The following is a 16,235-nucleotide window of genomic DNA, read 5'->3' as shown; positions in this document are numbered from 1 at the left end:
GAGGCGACATGCCTCCTGCCGGGGCCCCTCCCGCCGCAGGCTCGGCCGGCTCTGGAACCGGCTATTTCACCGGCCACGGGCACCCCGAGGCCAGATCCCACTGCTGACTGCTGCGCGCACCTCACAGACAGTGCTGGGTGATGGGCTCCTCCAGCCTGGACCAGGGGCCACTCCAGGCCCCACAGCCCCCTGCATGGACACGGGCAGCCCCAGACCACCTGGGGATGGGCCTCCCAGTGCCCCTGGCCATACACTAGAGGTGGGACCTTCAGTGCCCTTGCCCTCAGGCCTGCAAGACCCAGAATACAGGCCTGTGGACAGGGACAGAAAAGCCTGCAGGGACCCTCTGGTTGACAGCCCAGCGACTGTGGACACAGCTCCTGAGCTTTGCTCAGCCCAGGACCCCCAGCCCCAGGCTCCCACTGCCATCAGCATCCAAGGCTCCCACTCAGAGCCACTGGGGGTCCGCCGGAGCCCCCTGCCCCCCTGCTCCCCAATGTTGGAGGCCAGTGACGATGAAGCCCTGCTGGTCTGCTGACCCACAGGACACGTTGATGACCGCCACAGCCCCACTTTGTAACCAGGGAATACACAGTCGTTTCTACCCTGCCTCTGCGTCCTTTCTCACAGAGAGAGGCCAGCCCACGGCCCCAGGGGAGGAGCAGGGCCCTCAGCCAGCAGCAGCATCAGCAAACCGCTGGTGCACGTGGCAGCGGGGCACGTGGGGGGCTGTCCAGAGGAAGAGGGTGGCATGATGAGCATGTCTTTGGGCACAGTGTCCACAGCATCTTGGGGTCTTACTCCTAACCCCTCTCCAGCTCCAACTTGGGAATTCACTTCCAGAAAAGTGGGTGGGAGATAGACAGCTCCACGGAGTGTTTTGTGTGGCTTCTTGCTTCATTCACCCCATGGTGGCACCAGCTGCCTTCCCTCTCCCCCATCTGTGCCAGGAGCTGTAGTGAAAAGTGAAAGGGGCCATGGGGCGTGTAGGGCCTTGGCCGCAGTGAGTGCTATGTCCCCACTGAGCCCTCCTGTCTTTCCCAGCAGGGCCCCCGGGGAGCTGGGCTGGGAGGATTCTGCCCCATCCCTATGCCTGTGGTGGCAGCATGGGCCTGGTGCCCTTTGTCCTCTGGCTGCAGGGTCAGTCTTCTGGGCACTGTGGCTGGAAATGAGGGTGTGGGTTAGAGGACCTCAGAAATGCTGTTCTGTGCTTTCTCAGGAGACAGAGGCCAAGGCTCCAACCATCAGTGGTCATCCTGCCTTCAGATCTGTTTCTCCAACTTTGATATCGTGATGTTCAGTCTGTGGTCATTTCAGGGAAGAATGATAATCCTAGCCAGACTCTCTGGACTTTCCCAGTTGGCTGAACCTAGGTTGGCATGGAAAGACGTGGGTGAGGAGCTACTTTCCGTCTCCACTGTCCCTTTGGGGCAGGGTGGCTTGGGGGCCCCATGGAGCCAGCCCTAGTTCAAGAAGCAGAGCCCCACACTGCCGAGGGCCTCCTTGGCTATGGCACCTCAACTAGCAACGCGTGTGCTCCCCACCAAGTTTGCCACCACCTACCCCCATCTGGGTCCACCAGGGACTCGCCTGAGCACAAGCAAACTGGCCCTGTTTATTCATAGGCCTTTTCAGGAAAAGCTAGCAGGGCAGTGCTAAGATAGGAAGCCCTGTCCACATCACCAGGGCTTCCTTATGACAGGCCTCTAAGAGTCCTATCTTTTTTTTTCCAGAAAAAAAGTTTTTGCAAAACACCTCCTCAATAAACAACATGTAAACAAAACAGCTGCTTCGATGTCTACAAATGTCTCATTGTGACTTCAAGGGCTTGTCCACGGCGGGCAGTGGGGAGGGCTGGCAGGGGCCATTTTCTTCCTCCTCGGGAGAGCCCTGAGGATAAACGACGAAACACAGCTTCTGGCCCCAGCTTGTCATGGACTCTGAAGACAGACAGACAGACGGATGGACAGATGGACCTTGGGACCTGATCCCTGGGGATAGACACCACCCCTGGGCAGAGGGCTTGAGGGAGCTGCTCCCTCTGCAGGTGGGCTGTGGCCACATCCAGAGGAGATGTGTGGAAATAGCTGCGCTCTGTATTATCCACCCTGCTTTTGCTCAAGACCTTGCTCTGGGCCAAGAGTCCAAGCATGCCCCCTTCTCCAAGCCCTGGACCTCAGCATGGCCGCCCGGCTCACCTGTGAGTCTGTGCACACACTTTGGTTTGCTTCTCCAGAACACTCCCAGGAAGAAAATGGGCACCCCTGTCAGGATGATGATGATGCCGACCCCACAGACCATGGGCTCCGAGATGAAGCTGAAGACCAGCAGGAATGCCCAAAACACCAAGTACGCCAAAGGGATGAGGAGGTTCACCTGGGGGAGGGTGGCCGGCCAGCAATGGTGCGAGATCCCCAGCTCTCCTGCCCTACCCCACCCTCAAGGGTCTGAGGAGCTTCCTCCCTTTTCCAGGAGCTGGGGGCTTCCAGGGTCCCTGTTCTGGCAGCAGCTGAGTGTGCTGGAAGTTAATTCATGGGTTGACCAGTTGGCTGAACTGTCGAGTCTTTGTCAAGAGTTTCAGCAGCTCTGAGTGGCACTAGGCAGTTGTATGCAGACTTGCTTGTGCTTGGCTGAAGGTCAAGTATTTTTTTGGTGTTTCACATTTCAGGCACTGAGCACTTCACTTAAGGATTTATACACAAATAGGGATTTTTGTTTTGCTTTCTGGTACTGGGGGTTGAATCCAATGCCTTTGCACTGAGCTACAAGCCAGCCCTTTTTTATTTTTCACTTAGCGACAGGGTCTTGCTAAATCAATCAGTTGCCCAGGCTGGACTCGGTTTATGGCCTTCTGATTTGCTGTGTGATCTGGGAGGCTGGCTCTGTCACTGGCAGTCTGTTTGATCTTGAGCAAAGGCCTTGGCCTTGTTTTCCCTGTCTCTAGACTGGGAATAGTAAAGTATCTCTAACTGTCCTGGTGAGGCTGTTGGGGGAAGTGAATATGTCAGTGTCTATAAAGCCCAGTACTCTGTAAAAGCTGCAGTCACTGTCATTGTTGTCACTTGCCCCTGTCCCTGGTGCCTGGCATAGGTGAAGGGAGTGCACACGAGCCAACCTTTCTTGCCTGGGGCCTCACCTTGACGGGTCTGTGGAGCGCTGGCCGCCTCCAGCGCAGTACCAGCAGGCCCAGGATGGTGATGCCGTAGCAGAGGTAGTTGATGAAGGACACGTAGTTGATGAGTGTATATGTGTCTCCCACAAGCATGATGACCACCGTGGCCCCGCACTGGGAGAGGACCTGGGGCTGACAGCTGGCCTCACACTGGGAGGTCAGGCGGGTCCCAGCCGCTCCCCCACCCTCTGCATGCTGCCCGCCCAGACAGGGACTCATCCCTGCCATTAACCAGAATGTCCCACATTACTGGGTGACCCTGGATCCATGTCCTGCTTGGCCTGCCCCCACCAACTTACACAGACGAGGAGGGCGGGGATAGGGGTGCAGTGTCTGACATGGATCATGGCCAGCAGGCTGGGAAGGTGCCCCTCTCGGGCTCCAGAGAAGCACAGCCTGGGGGTAGGGACAGAGATAGATACCGGTAGGGGCCAGAGCCTCCCTGCCAGCTAGATCCTGGATCTCAGCTCTGGACCTGATGTCCCTCTCGAGCTGTCACCACTGACCTGCTCTAGACCCTAGCGGTCCTGTTGGACAGTTCTTTCCTTCACGTAGCCTGCCTCCCTCTTACTTTCTTCACCATAGGGCTGGGATCAGGCCTTTGTTACCAGCAGGTTCATCAACCCATTTTTCCCTTCCGGTGGTCCAAAGCACAGCTTGTGCACACCAGGACACCTGCCTGGCTGCATCACACCACCCTTTCCCGGCCCAGTCACCTGGAGGAGGTGAACAGGTAGCCATTGATCCCTCCAAAAGTGGAAAGTGCCACGGAGACAGGCATGACCCACGAAAAGTAGCCCAGCAGCTTCTCCCCGAAGGTCTGAGTGAGCACAGAAGAGAGGCTGAGAGTGAGGCTGAGGTGGGAGCCAGGTCAGGGGCTGGGGACTGGGCGGGGGCCCCCTACTCACCACAGCCACTGCGTTGGAGGCCAGCAGCTCGTGTGGGGACATGGCTGTGAAGTAGGCGACATTGGTGAATGTGTACACAAAGGTCACGAGAGGGATAGAGATGAAGATGGCACGAGGTAGGTTCCTGGGAACAGTCAGAGCATGTCAATGTTGGCCCCTCGTGGGAGGGGTGGGATTTGGGGAGGGGCTGGGGGGCCTAGCGACAGGAGCAATTTTGAGTCTCTATCTCCTGTGCTGGGGTCTCGCTTGGGTCCTGGGGCAGAAAAGGGCGCAGCATTGCTGCTTAGGACATAGTGACACTGCTGCCTACCTTTCCCCCACGCCTTCCTGGTCACAGGTTGGCAGAAGGAAGGGCAGATGAGAGAGGAGGTAACACTATCCTGAGAGAAAGATCTAATTAATGTCTACATGAAGAGAAAACTGTGTAAAGCCAAAATCAGCCTGGAAAATCCCCCTGCTGTCCATAGAGACTGGTCTGTAGGCCTAGGGTTTTCCCTGGGACTCCCCATCCATTCAGCCTGCTCAGCTGCAATAGTTTCCTGTCCAGACCCCTGGATGGGCATCAGATGCAGTATTGGCTTCAGCTGTAGGGACCATGGTGCATGCATATGTGTAATTTTGGGCCAAATGCGAATCACTGGATCTATTTACAGAAGGACAGGGATACTCAGGCTTTCCGTCTGAGGTCCAGTAAGGGGCCCTGGTGCACTTTTAGCCACGAAGACCAGGCCAGGCTTGCATACCAGCATTCTTCTTCCTCTCCAGGGCCGTTCCCACAGACAGCAAGCGAGGTCTGCTGAGGGCCAGTCAGAGTCACAGACTCTGGTCTGTGCACACCAGCTTCTTCCCCTGTCCATGGGCCCACTCCTTCCCTGTGCTTGGCCAGGTGCCCCACTCACTTTCGAGGGTCCACCAGCTCCTCAGTGACATAGTTGAGGAAGTTCCAGCCACTGAAGGCAAAGGAGCCCTGGAGGAAGGCCAGGGCCAGGTGACCCACAGAAGGTGTCATCCAGAAGGCAAAGGCATTGCTGGGTCTCAGCTGCTCAAAGTGTCCTAGAGGTCCAGACATCAGGAGTCAGTACAGTCTTGCCAGCCCTGCCCTGTCCACATGTAAGGGTCAGGGGAAGTGGATGCCGCTATTACTGGGCAGGGATGTCTCCTACACCCACACTCCCGCCCTGGCCCTACCTTGGAAGATCTGAACAAAGCCGACGCCGATGATGACTGACAGGGCCAGCAGCTTCCCGCCCGTGAAGATGTCCTGGATGCGAGTGGCCCAGCGCACACTGGAGCTGTTGACCCATGTCAGGAGCACTGGGGAGGGAAGGGCATCTGAGGCTGACCTCACAGTGAATCACAGCCTAGTCCAGCCCAGGTGGCAAAAGAAGGACATCTCCTGCATCAGCCGGAATGTGGGGACCTCAGGTTCTGGGGCTGATGTCATAGGCAGCTGGGGGGTCCCACTCAACTGTCCCTGTCCCCAGGGCTGACAGCAGGGTTGGGTGGGGCATCTGGCTGCTCTGGGGCAGAGGTCTAGCCAGGGCTCCCGGGGGACTCACTCAGGCAGGCCATGGAGAGCACACGGGAGGCTGTGGCCGGGGGGATGCAGTTGGGAAACACAGGCTGCAGCACATAGTTGGAGAAGGTCATGGAGATGACGGCCAGGCTGGTGGGGTACATGATGAGCACAGCACTCCAGAGCAGTAGAAATCTGGAAGGAGCAAGGGCCAGAGTGGCACAGGCATTCCCAGCCCTCCCAGTGACCTGGGCCAGGTATGGGGAGCTGGGCTGTGCTGGGACTGTGTGGCACTCAAGTCCGAGGAGGCAGGGATGATCTCAGGCAAGTATTCAGAAGGATGTAGGGACCCAAACCCCTTCCCTAATGACCACCTATACCCCTTGACCATAGGCTGTGTCCAGAGCTGAGGTGGGCTGTCTTGGATATACAGTCATGCTTTCAGCTCAAGGTGGCAGATTACTAACAGTGGTTGCTCCAAAGGCAGGAGTCCTTTGACCTGCAGAGTGGACCTTGCGAAGGGTCCTGGCTATGGGAGGGGCATGTTTTATGCCCTCTGTACCAGAATTTCAACTATGCCAAGAACCCATGGGGGCTGGGGGCTTTATGCTGTTCCCAGGGGAGGGTCTATCCACAAGGTGGTCCTAGCTCTTGGCCCACCCTTGAGGAAGGGTGGGAATTGCTATGGGGATGCCAGCAGCTTCTGGGTGATTGACTTCAATGGGCTCCTGCTGATCCTCAGTCTTTTCATGGCAGCCAAATCCTCTGTCCCTTCTTTGTACCCCCCCCAGCCCCTTGGCTCCTGGGACATTCTGGCTCAATAATCTTCCTCCCTTGTGGGTGCACATGGGTTAGGGGCTTGGTCTCTTCTCTCTCTCACCTTCTCCCCAGGTGGCCTTTCCAGGTCCACAGCGTGATTGCTCTGCCTCCTAGAGACCCAACCTCTCCTCAGACAAGAGCAGCCATGGACCCACACCCAGAGCTTCCCTGTTCAGGGTCCTTGGCGCAAGTCCCTCAGAACCAACTCTGTGCACTTTGGCCTGGACCTTTCCTCTGAACCTCCGTCCAAGCACCTCTCCAGACATGGCACAGACGCCACAAACAGGAGCATCCCTACCCTAGGTCTCTCCCTCCCATCCCAGGTACACTATCTATGGTGTCTCTGAAATGGGCCAGCAGGTGTCACCCCACTGCATCCACCTAACCCTCATGACATACTGGCTACCATGTCTTGAACAAGGCTCCTGAGTGATTCTGGAATCTGCCTGGACCTTTGAGGCCCTTGACAGGACTCATGTGGAACAAGAGTGGCCAAGGCCCCTGCCTGCCGAGAACCTGACCCTTCTGTAGCTGCAGGCAGACTGTGCTGGCCTCAGCCATCACACCCTCTGTCTGTGCTCCCGTAGCCTGGGAGGAAAATCTTAATCCTTTTTGAAAGACTTGATGCAAACACAGTTTTCCTGGGAGCCTTCCCTAGTTGGTGGGCACTTGGCTTTCTGCTGTGTGACTGCTGTGTCCTGTACCCGGCCTCAAAGCAAGGATGTGCTAGGTCACATGTCTGAGGAGCTGCTCCTCTCTGCTCTATGAGCAACTTGTGGACAGGGACAGATTTTTTTTTTGTATCAGGGATGGAACTCAGGATCCTGCGCTAGGGTCAGATCTTTTTATCATAGCATCCCTAGCCTTTAGCTGGGAGTGGGTGCCCAGCAAACATTCATGGGTGAGGTAAGAATGCCATGTTCAACTGGGAATAAGGGAGGGGGTGGGGGGAATGGAAGGGAGGGACGGGGATTAGGAAAAAAAGAGGTTGGAATGGAAAAAATGGAAATAAAGCTTTTGTAAATGGGGAGGGGAAGAAAAGTTGGTTGAAGGGAGGGAAGGAGAATAGGAAAAATAAAGAAAGGAAAGAATTAAGATATGTATAGGTACAAATTCCCTATGATGAATATATCATTATGAATTATCATTATGTATGGCAAATATACACTAAAAAATGATAAAACAAAGAAGGTTTACTACATCAAGGCTCTCCTTACCTAGGTGCTAGCCATCTAATGGTTCCAGATAGTAAAAGTCTTCCTCCTTCATTAACTCTCAGGTGTGCAGGGGGCTTAAAAAGAGCTCGGTTTTAAAGGGGATAAGAGAGGCTGAGGGGTCAGCAATACCAGCAGCGTGGGACAGGCACTGGTGCCACCCACCGTGGCCTTGCTGGGTACCCTGCCTCCTTTCCATTCACTCTCATAATCTCCATGTGATGTGGGAAGCAGAGGAGGAACCTGAGGCCCGCTGTTCAATAGCCATCCTGGTTCAGAGAAATTGTCCCCTGCCCCACCGGAGCCCCACACTCACCCAGCCAGGCCCCCGAAGATCTCTGTGACGTAGGCGTAGTCCCCGCCGGACTTGGGGATGGCAACTCCCAGCTCTGCATAGCAGAGGGAGCCCAGAGCCGTCACGCCCCCACCCAGGACCCAGACGAAGAGGGCCAGACCCACGGAGCCTGAGTGCTCCAGGACACCTTTGGGCGAGATGAAGATGCCCGAGCCAATGATGTTCCCTGCAGGGGAGAGATGGGAGGCATCAGGCCTGGGGTCCTCTGCAGCAGCCCAGCCTTCTCTGTGGGGCCCGGATGTTGCCGTGGGGAAGGAAGCCTGGACACTTTCTGGGGGGAGAGAGGGTGGCGGGCTAGCAGGTGTATGTTTGCCACTGTGCCCCTCAAACCTGGCATGGCCCATTCTGGGTGCATCGTCAGCCCCACCATCAGTCCTTGGCATGGGAAATGGCAGCTTGTCTGGCCAGCCAGGCTCTCCTGCCAGAATGGGTTGTGAGTTCCTCTCATCTCCTCTCTCCGTGTGAGGTGGAGCCAGCAAGGCAAGGTGGTCCAGCCACCTGAGCAACAGCAGAGGGTGGCCCCTCCTGCTTATCATCATGTCGCCCAGGCTCAGGCCCTCAGTCTTGTCAGCCTCCAGCTGGCTGTCCTCCCTGCAAGCTGCTGGCCAGAGCTGGCCTCCTAAAGTGAGCGCTTGACCACTCTCCTGCCTGCCACTCTCCTATGGGCAGAGTCCAGACTCAAGGGGAAGCTTGGGGAGTTGCACCTCCTCCATAGAACCCCCCTTGATTGTGTCCCGTGTGAGCTCCTCTGCCCAGGTCCCAGCCCTGCTCTGCACTTATCTCTTTGTCTTCTATCTCTCCTTTCCCTGTCAGGGATTCTTCCTCTCACCCGGAACCCAGGCTGTGGACAGAGACTCTAAAGTGCTTTTAAAACGTCTCAAGTCCTGGGCAAAGGCAAGTGAGGTTAGGGAGAGAGAATGGTGCATTTTCAGGGCTGGATGTTGTCAGCAGCCATGAATGCAGGGACAGGGGAGGCAATGGCAGGCTTTCCAGACTCCAGCCAGCCCGGAGTCTGGACAGACTGTTCCTCTCCCCTGATTGCACATCGTGGAATTCAGGCTGAGCTCAGAAGGCCCAGGACCTGCTCCTGCGCACGTCTCCAGTTCTGTTTATAAAATGGGGTTGTTGTGAGGGCCTACTGAGATACAGTTGTGAAGCCCTCTGCTCATTCACAGCTGTCCCAGAGATGGGCTGGCAGCTTCCTTTGGGTGGCCCTGCAGATAGCGCCTGCACCTCACCAGCAGGTGGCCGCGGGGCCTCAGTAAGCATCTGTTGCATAAACTAATAGATAAATAAGCCACTGCCTGAAGTGGCACCCATGCTTGAGAAGGACTCATTTTCTTGCCTGTGAGGTGAAGGCAGCAGGCTCTGCTCAGTCCCTCTGTTGGGGGGACGGAGAGGAGGAGGGGAGGCCGGCTTCCGAGGTTCCATGCAGGTGAAATATGCTGTGGTTCTGGAAGGCCTGTCCTATTTCAAGGGAAAAGACTCGTCCCTCTGAGTCCTCAAAGGATGGAGGCCAAGGGGTGCCCTTGTAGACACCAGTTGTCTGGGAGTGGAAAGGGTGCGCCTCTGTTCAGCCAAACAATGGGAAATATCCAGGAGGTCAAGCAGTGATCTGCAGGTGTCTATGATGAATAGGGCCCTCAGTTACAGCAAAGCAGGGCTGTGACTAGGTCATCCGGCTCTCATGGACTGGGCAAACAAAATCAGGTACCTACCCAGGGGATTTGTGCTGGGATCTGCTGCGGGGTGGGCACAGCATCGCAGATCCACAAACTATGTGGACAGAAGAGCCAGCACTGGTGTGACCGGGACAAGAATTGTCCCCACCTGATAGAACCCTGGGACGAGGTCACACTGCCATCAGAGCAGAGGCTGCCTACTCCACCTGCCAGGCCACAGGCGGGGCTGGACGAGGACACAACTCTGACTGCCAATCTGCATTCACTCCTTGTCATGGTGCTACCCACCCCCGGCCGACACAGATTTCCAGACTGGATGGTCACTTGGCTTTCTGGTCACATCCCAGGAGCCCTAAATACATCCAGATAAGGATGAAATAAGTCCTGTGCTCCAGCCCTCAGAGGTAAGCTTTGTCCTCATTCTACTTCGGGGTGGGGGTAGGAACTGCTTTCTGCTTCTACCACAGGGGACCCAGGGCCTGGGTGGGCTGTTGGGTTTCCAAGGGCCTTTGAGTTCGCTCTGACTGGCAGCAGTTCTCAGGACCTGGCGGAGCAGGATTTGCCAAAAGCCAGTGAGGTTGGAAGCCAGCGGGGGCTGGGTGGCCTTGAAGGAGCTGAGTATGTTGGAGTGGGGGACATCCAGGGCCCCAAGCCACCCACCCTGTGGAGATCCCACCCTTTATACAACCCGGCCTGGTGAGGTCTCACAGGTACTGACTTTGGGGAAGCCATTCCTGGCACCCTGTCTTCTGGGACTGGGGTCTGAATGACATCACTAGCCCTGTGCCAAGTGGCCGAGACCTGGATACTGGGCTCTGGGGGGCAGGGAGCACCCCTATTGTTTTGGACACATGGCCTCCAGCTACCATTCAGCACTTCTCCCCATGTGGCTCCAAGGACACCCTTTGTGCTAGCCAGTGTCTGAGGTCCTCAAGGGCCTCTCCCTCTGGGCCTGTACAACCTCCAGCACCTGTCTAGCAGAAAAATCTCATTCTAGTCTACTGCATGCCACTCTGGTCACCATGTGGCTGGGACTCTGCAGGAAGCCTTAGGAGTGAGGGGCTTGGCAGGAGGCCGAGGATGAGAGGAAGGAGGGAGGATGCTGTGGGCAGAGCCGAGTCCTGTGGCCTCCACATTCCCATCTGCCTAGTGGGACAGGTGTCTGGTCCCTGTAGGTCTCCCCAGGTGGCCAGAGAGGTGAGGATATGAGTTCCCCCACTTGTAGGTCTCTGGTGAGTTTTTGCCTCTCTCCCCTTTTTCTTGAGCCTTCACTGGGTGGTTTTTTTTTTTTTTTTTTTATCACATTAAGATGTTTGGCCTGATGGGGCTTACCCTGGTTCCTCGGAGGAATGAAGAAAGGACCATTGTTCCCTATGCCTGTGGCATTGCACGCTGACCTATTTTTGGGAGGCAGTAAGCAGACTATGGAGGTCACAGGTGTGAACCATGGAGGTCAAGTCTGCAGAATGAGCCACCTGCCAGTGATGTGTGCGGGGTTGTGCCTGTCTCCTCTGGGGAGAATCAGGGAGGTTCGGGTAAGTTGGAACCCTGGCACCCTCCCCATCCCTAGAAACATATTTGGGAGTTGGCTCTGTGACCTCAGGCTAATGCTGCCCTTTTGGGCCTCCTTTCCCCATTTGCCAGATGGAGTTATTTGGCAAGGGGGCAGCAGAGAGCTGGTCTAAGTGTTAAATTATGCTATCTCTGGGACACAGCCTACTCAGGATCCCCTGTCCCCCACTGTGGTGGGCCTCTCCTGGCCTCCCTGAAGCCCCCCCCAAAAGCCCTCCCTGACCACCCACCTTGGAATCTGTATCCTGGACCCTGCCTCTCTCCAGTGGTACCTGGAAGATGGCCAGGAGGGGATTTTTTTTTTTTTTTTTTTTTTTTTTTTTGGTTGGTGCTGGCTTTGATCCTGTCTGGCAACTTATAGGCCACAGGAGGTGCTTATGGGCCACTGATGTTTTCACCTTGGGTACCTTCTAGGCCACCCGATCTTGCTTTGCAGACCTGATTTCCATAGGATCCCAGCACCCTGGGTGAGCAACCAGAACCCTGCTCAGACCTGAGTGAAGCCTTCCTCAAGCGCAAGAATGTCCTCACGTCCCCTTAGCAAGCCTGGAATGACAAATATGCCCACTAAGGTCTTGGTGGAACCCCAAGGAGGTGATTGGGGATACCCAGGACATGGTTAGAATTGCTCAGTGGCTGGTGTGCACCTCCTGATACACTAGTTTTCCCTTGGAGAGAGGGGCTGAGCAGAAGTGGACTCTCTGCCTGGCTCACTCAAACCCATCCAGCTGAGCCTAGCAAGCATGACCCGCACCCCATCCCCTGGCTGTCTTGTCATTGTTGCCATGAGATCTGCTTGCTGAACCCAACCGTCAAGCCCCAGTCAAGCCCTGGCTTGCATGTTCTGTGACTCATGTGGCAAATGGCTGGTTGGTCAGTCCCTCAGCCTCCTGGCCTTTCTTTTACCTTGCTGGTGGCTCCTTGGAATTCTTTGCTGGTCCTTTTTCTTGCCTGACTTCTAAATGTTGGGTGTCTGGGATTCTGTCCTCAGTCATCTTTCCCTTCCTTTCTCCAGTCATTCCTCTTGAGGATTCTGTTGGCAACTCCTAATTTATATCCCTGGCATAGACAGCTCCATCTATCCAGCAAATAGGAACTGCACACACTGAACACATGTTAGTGTTCAAACAGAATTCCTGCTTCTGCTCCTTTCCCCCTGATTGCTGCTCTGCCAGTCTTCCCAGATTAGTCAACGTCAAACCATCCTCCCCACTGCTCAGGCCATGACTGTCGCCCTGGACCCCTCTTTCTCCCACAGCCCATATCCAGCTCACCACACACCCTCTGGCTTTACATCCCAAACATGTCTAGAACCGAGCCACTCTCGAAACTTCCTGCTGCTAGCCTGGCCCAAGCCATCACTGCCTCATGTTCAGAGGCTTCCTACTTGGCCTTCCTGCTCTCAACTCTACCCACACAGCCTCTCCATATGAAAGATGGTTCATAAATAAGTCCTTTCCTGTCCTATCCCTCTTTTGATCAAAGCCCCACATGGACTCCCACTTTGTAAAGGAAAAAAGGCACAGTCCCCTTGAAAAACCCCACACAAGCCAAACTTCATCCCTTCCCCGACTCATCTGACCTACAGGTCCCCAATCTCAGCTCTCTGGGTCCTCCTTCTGGCCCGATGTTTGGCCTCAGCAATGATCACAACCTGTTGATTGCACACTTGGCTCGTCTGTCCTGTTTGTTACACAGCTCCTGTGCTCTGATTCGGCCCCGTTGGGTGACCAGCACCTGGATCAGAGCTCAGCACTGTTGAATAGATGAATGTATCCAAGTCCCTATTGTGGTGACTCGAGCTGCCCTGACCTACAGCACCCCATGGGCATCTGGCCCTAAGCAGGATGCAGTTTAGGGTCCTCAGTTTCCTCATTTATAAATGGGAAAAGCTTTAGTGTGGTTTCATGTCTCCTTGGGGTCCTGTGGGGAAGGGCTGGAGTTCTACAGAGGCTCAATTTCTCCAGGAAACCCAGCCACCTCCAGCCCGGAGGCCACAGACAGGGACCTGGCTGAAACTGGCTGAACAGCAATTGGTTCTTAGAGAGATGGTTCATAAAGGAGCCACCCAAGTCCCTCACCAATCTGTAAAGCTGGAGACTTGACTCATTCGGAGTGGTGAAGGAAGAGCCTGGTCAGCATGTCCAGGGTGACCCCACTCTGCTGACCTAGGCCTGTCTCTTCCTTGGTTGTGGACTGAGGGAGATGGCCAAGGTCCCCAAGTGAGGCTGTGTGTCCAGAAGGACTGACTTCTTCGTCTATCTGTTTGTACCTTCACAATGGAGTGCAGGTCCCAGTCCCCCCTGGTTAGCCGAGTTTCCAGCTCAATCCCTAAGCTTCTCCCATCATAGGCTCTGAGTCTGGCCCCAGTTCTGCCCAGCATCAGAGCAGTATGGAAGGCACTATACAGAGAGTTGAATCCAAATCCGGTGCCCAATTCCAAGCCCACCACTTGCAGCAGTTTCATTCAACTTCCAACCTTGGGGTGTACATCTGCATAATGTGCACAAAAGTTCCCATCCTCCACAGTGAGCATGAGACTCAAAGGAAGAAAAAAACACGTTTTCCTAAGGCAGTACAAGGTATTTTCCTGAACAGACACTACAGCTGGCAATGTTGTCCTGCACAGCCCTGTCCCGGCTGCCTTTACTTCCTCCAGCCTGGCCTAGTCTGCTCCAGCTTTGCACTCTACCAAGCACTGTCCTAAACACATTTTAGGTAGAATCTCACTCCTGCCTATAGCCAGCCTTTCCATCTCTCCATTCCTGAGCATTCACCTCTCAGCCTGGGAAGGGGCAGACAATATAAGGAGTAACAAATGATAAGATCTTCTGGGAGTAAGTATCTATTTAGAAATTCTGGTGCCAGCCCAGTAACTGGTACCAAAAGACAGTAGATTATGGGGCCAGATGTAAAGTTCTCAAAGTCTGACGTGCTAAAATATGACACTTTGCAGGCTTTTGCTTTTGATCAGGTCTCCCAGGATGGAAAGGAAATGAGCTCACCCAGGAGTGGAAGCCGGGTGGTTCCCCAGAGCAGTGGGTGGAGAGGGGTGAGTCCCTCGGGGGGTCGGGTGGGAGGGCAGTGACCATCTGGCCCTCAGATTCAGTCACATTCTAGATGAGGACGATTCGTTCCTTGTCCACAGCCCCTTGCCAGCTGTACCCTTCATAGCTCTACAAGCTGGGCTCATAGGACTAGCACTAAGAGCCATGAGATGCGTGTTAGGTCATCTGGGTTCTGTTCCCAAGTTCACCATCCTTGGTTGGCCAAATTGCCTGTCACCCTAGCTCAGACTTCAAGATCTGGAGGCCAAGGGGAAACGGTGAGGCAAGAATGGACTGAAGGGTGAGGAGCTGACGAGACACATGTGGGCTAGAAGAGAAAAACTCTTCCAGGGCCTGTCCAGAAGAAGCATGGTGGTAGAGCTAGCCTCCTCCCTTCCCACCACCTCCAGGACCCTCTTCTGGAGGGCTGGAAGCCTGGCAGCCTCTGCTTGACCTGAGGTGAATGGGATGTGGGGAGGCACAGGGTAGGACACAGCTCCGGGATGCTGAGCTTCACTGAGGCAGCCCAGGAGGAGCTGTGCCTCCATGCCCCTGGCTTGCATGCAGCCAGCTCCAGACATTAGTCTGTCTCTTAACAACCCTGGCCCACCCATGATGTGTGGGCTTCCCCTTCTGGGGGGAACAGCTCTCGGAGAGGGTATGGGCCATGGCAGAGCGGCTCCAAATCAGCCCTTCCTTCCAGCAACAGCCAGGTAGGGGACCCAGGCCTGGAAGCTCCCAGGACCACATCAGCTCCCGAAAAATGCCATTCTAGGAGGAATGGGGAGACAGTACAGCCACCTATTGAGGGCTGGATTCCTGGGCCACTCTCAGCGTGAAGGCAGAGCAAGGCTGAGAGCCAGATGCTAGCTTTGGCCCAGGAGCTTCTAATATGGGGACAGAGCAGGAGAAAGTGGAGACTCTGGGTCTGTCCCGCAGAGCCTCTCAGTGTTCTCTGTGTCCACGGCTCTGAGGGTGGGAAGGTGATAGTATGTGTACAAGCAGCTGCTGCTAGCTGGGGAAAGTGAGGAAGAGTTATCCATCCCCCACACCCTATCTCCCGGGCACAGGGGACAGAAAATGTCATTCTCAGGAGGGCTCAGAGGCTCAGAGGTACTTGGTCTGGGTTAGCCCAGTTTCCTAGGAATCACTATTCCTGACTTGGGACAGGGGGAGTAGAACCTCACTATCATATCCCTGAATTCTCTCCCTACCCAGAAGCCCTTAGGTGGAGGCTGGACGAACAGACCCAGTCTCAAGGGGGAAGCTGGGATTGGAAAGCCAGGCCCTCCTGCAGGCTTGGCCTGCCCACCACTGCCACCAAGTCACTGGCTATTCTCCCTCTCCTGAACCTGCTTCATCCTCTGTGCAGACTCCACCTGCCAGTCTACCTACAGCCCTTCCTGCTTTCTAAGAACAGATCACCCAGTGCATGCCATCTAGGCCAGCACTCAGTAGGGACTCAGGCCCTCCCATAGCCCAGCACTTGTCAGGTTCCTGCCCTACCATCAGGACTGTAGTCATTATTTCCGTTTCCTAGAGGAGGACACAGGGCAATTGACTTGCCAAAGCCCCAAGGGGGAGTAAAGGAGGAAGATCAGAGGTGGAGGGGAGCAGAATTCCCCAAGGGGCAAGTGCTCAGGGTGGCTGGAACGTGAGCACGAGGCCACACAGCGCCTGTCCAGTGTGCGAGTCAGTGCAGGGTCCAGGAGGCACAGCGCAGGTGCTCTCCCGCCACCGCGGCAGGAGCATCGGAGAAGGGGCGCTTCCTACCCTCAGCCGTCAGCCCTGCCACCCCAAGGTCCATCCACCCGTCTGCCCCAGGCCTTGCTCACCGATGATGATGGTGCAGGCGCTCAGCAGCCCGATCTCTTTCTTGAGTGCCACCCTCTCCGAGGCGCCGGGGCCCGGACCCGGGCCAGGGGAAGGCGAGGGAGCAGGGCTAGGGTT

At 55.7% G+C, this 16,235-nt stretch overlaps 2 protein-coding genes across 2 annotated transcripts in view; one reads left to right on the top strand and one right to left on the bottom strand.

Moving 5' to 3' along the window:
* Lrp3 (LDL receptor related protein 3) overlaps positions 1 to 1,393 on the top strand; it is a 10,374-nt gene extending 8,981 nt beyond the window's left edge. Inside the window, exon 8 of the mRNA XM_019208615.2 lies at positions 4 to 1,393. Coding sequence (XP_019064160.2) covers positions 4 to 538 — 535 coding nt within the window. The 3' untranslated portion in view covers positions 539 to 1,393. The remainder of the gene's footprint in view (positions 1 to 3) is intronic.
* Positions 1,394 to 1,720: 327 nt separating this feature from the next.
* On the bottom strand, positions 1,721 to 16,229 carry Slc7a10 (solute carrier family 7 member 10; the record flags this gene model as incomplete). Its single annotated transcript, XM_019208616.2, has 11 exons — positions 1,721 to 1,940; positions 2,199 to 2,376; positions 3,137 to 3,286; positions 3,472 to 3,568; positions 3,889 to 3,992; positions 4,081 to 4,204; positions 4,980 to 5,133; positions 5,269 to 5,394; positions 5,640 to 5,791; positions 7,946 to 8,150; positions 16,121 to 16,229. Coding segments are annotated over 11 exons (1,530 nt in total), but the record flags the coding sequence as incomplete, so codon positions are not given.
* Between the last annotated feature and the right edge of the window lie 6 nt (positions 16,230 to 16,235).

Source organism: Fukomys damarensis, unplaced genomic scaffold (genome assembly GCF_012274545.1).
Source record: "Fukomys damarensis isolate Sample0158 unplaced genomic scaffold, DMR_v1.0_HiC HiC_scaffold_19, whole genome shotgun sequence".
Taxonomy (NCBI): domain Eukaryota; kingdom Metazoa; phylum Chordata; class Mammalia; order Rodentia; family Bathyergidae; genus Fukomys; species Fukomys damarensis.
This window is presented reverse-complemented; position numbering and strand designations above follow the sequence as displayed.